The 1,664-nt window shown below is 37.3% G+C and overlaps 1 protein-coding gene across 1 annotated transcript; it reads left to right on the forward strand.

The window, feature by feature from the left end:
* Positions 1 to 464: 464 nt before the first annotated feature.
* Positions 465 to 1,305, forward strand: LOC125823454 (uncharacterized). Its single transcript, XM_049502837.1, has 2 exons — positions 465 to 934; positions 1,014 to 1,305. Exons 1-2 carry the CDS (start codon positions 465 to 467, stop codon positions 1,303 to 1,305), a joined length of 762 nt encoding a protein of 253 aa, XP_049358794.1.
* The last annotated feature ends 359 nt before the right edge of the window (positions 1,306 to 1,664 follow it).

Raw genomic sequence — 1,664 nt, forward strand, 5'->3', positions numbered from 1 at the left:
TAGGACTTGATAGGGACCTTTTTAAAGGGCCAATGCAAGGGGCAATTACTGGTGGCTATGGCACAAGACTGTGATAACTCTTTCTATCCATTGGTGTGGGCTGTAGTGGATAATGAGACCACTACGACAGGGACATGGTTCTTACAGTTGTTGGAGAAGTCATTGAATATGAAGAATGGTGATAGCATCACATTTATGTCTGACATGCAGAAGGTAAGAAGTAATTTGTGTTTATGTAACCTAATAATATACAGTTTTTTATAAGTACTAATTGGTTTGACATGTACAGGGATTACTGAATGCAATGGAAAATGTCCTTCCATTATCAAACCATAGGTACTATTAAGATGCTTTTAAGTGCTATCTTGGTTTTGCTAACTAACATGAACTTCTAATTATTTATAGATATTGTGTAAGACATGTTGAGGCTAATTGGATGAAGAGATTTAGGACCGGAGATCTAGATGAAGAAACTTATGTGGTGGGCTGCTTGGTGTACTTATGAAGAAGATTTTAAGGACCAATTGAATGCTCTTGGTGTATTATCAGAGGAAGCTGCTAAAGATTTGGTCAAGTTTCCACCACAAAAATGGTGCAGAACATATTTTGATACTGTGTGCAAAAGTCAGATGGTAGATAATAATTTCACTGAATCCTTCAACTCTTGGATCTTGGCACCTAGAGGCAAGCCTATCTTGAAGATGCTTGAAGAGATTAGAGTCAAAATAATGAACAGGTTGAGAAAGAAGGAAAAAGAGGCAGAAACATGGAACATTCATTACAAACACAGTCCTAAGTGTATGGAATTGTTCATTGCCTACAGTAAGATTGCCAACTTTTGCAAGCTTGAGTTTAATGGGGACCTTGGGTTTGAAGTGTCTGAGGGTGAAGATAGGCACATAGTGAATATTGTGGAGAAGAAGTGCAGTTGCAGGTAAATATATTAATTGAGACTATTATGTAACTTTGATTATGTAATATTTACACGAACTAGTTATTGCTTTTCATTTTAGGTCTTGGCAGTTGACTGGCATCCCATGTCCTCATGCCATCAAGGCATTGCGCTACAAAAATATTGAGCCTCGAGATGAAATAAGTTGGTGGTACACTAAAGAAGCCTATCTTAAAACATACGGGGCCAAGTTGTTGCCTATGAGAGGTGAACAATTCTGGCAAGTATTGCCAGAACAAGCCATGGACCCACCTGATCTTGTGAAAACTGTTGGAAGGCCAAAGTTTAAAAGAGATAGAGAAAAAAATGCAGCAATCAAAAGAGCTGGAGAGTGGTCTCACTCAAGAAAATGAACTAAGATGACATGTAGCAAGTGTGGTTCACAAGCTCACAATGCAAGGTCTTGCAAGGTAACAATTTTTTAGTTTAAAAGTTAGCTATTTAATGTTCATATGAACTAATTTAATGACTTATTTAAAAATATTTTAGGCTAGTGAGGAAGGCAACATTTCAAGTCTTAAGAGGAAGAGGGGCATGACTGAAGAAGTAGAACAAAATGAAGAAGTTTTTGATGTCAATAGCTCAGTCCCTCAACTAACTCAAGAAGGAATTGAAAGTGACATATCTGCAACAAGACAGAGACAATATGAACCTTTTGGTCCTACTAGAGAACTTGAAAGTGATCCTGTTTTAAGGCCTCGTATAATTTTTG

The sequence above is a fragment of the Solanum verrucosum genome, unplaced genomic scaffold (assembly GCF_900185275.1).
Source record: "Solanum verrucosum unplaced genomic scaffold, falcon-dt-bn FXZP01000012.1, whole genome shotgun sequence".
NCBI lineage: Eukaryota > Viridiplantae > Streptophyta > Magnoliopsida > Solanales > Solanaceae > Solanum > Solanum verrucosum.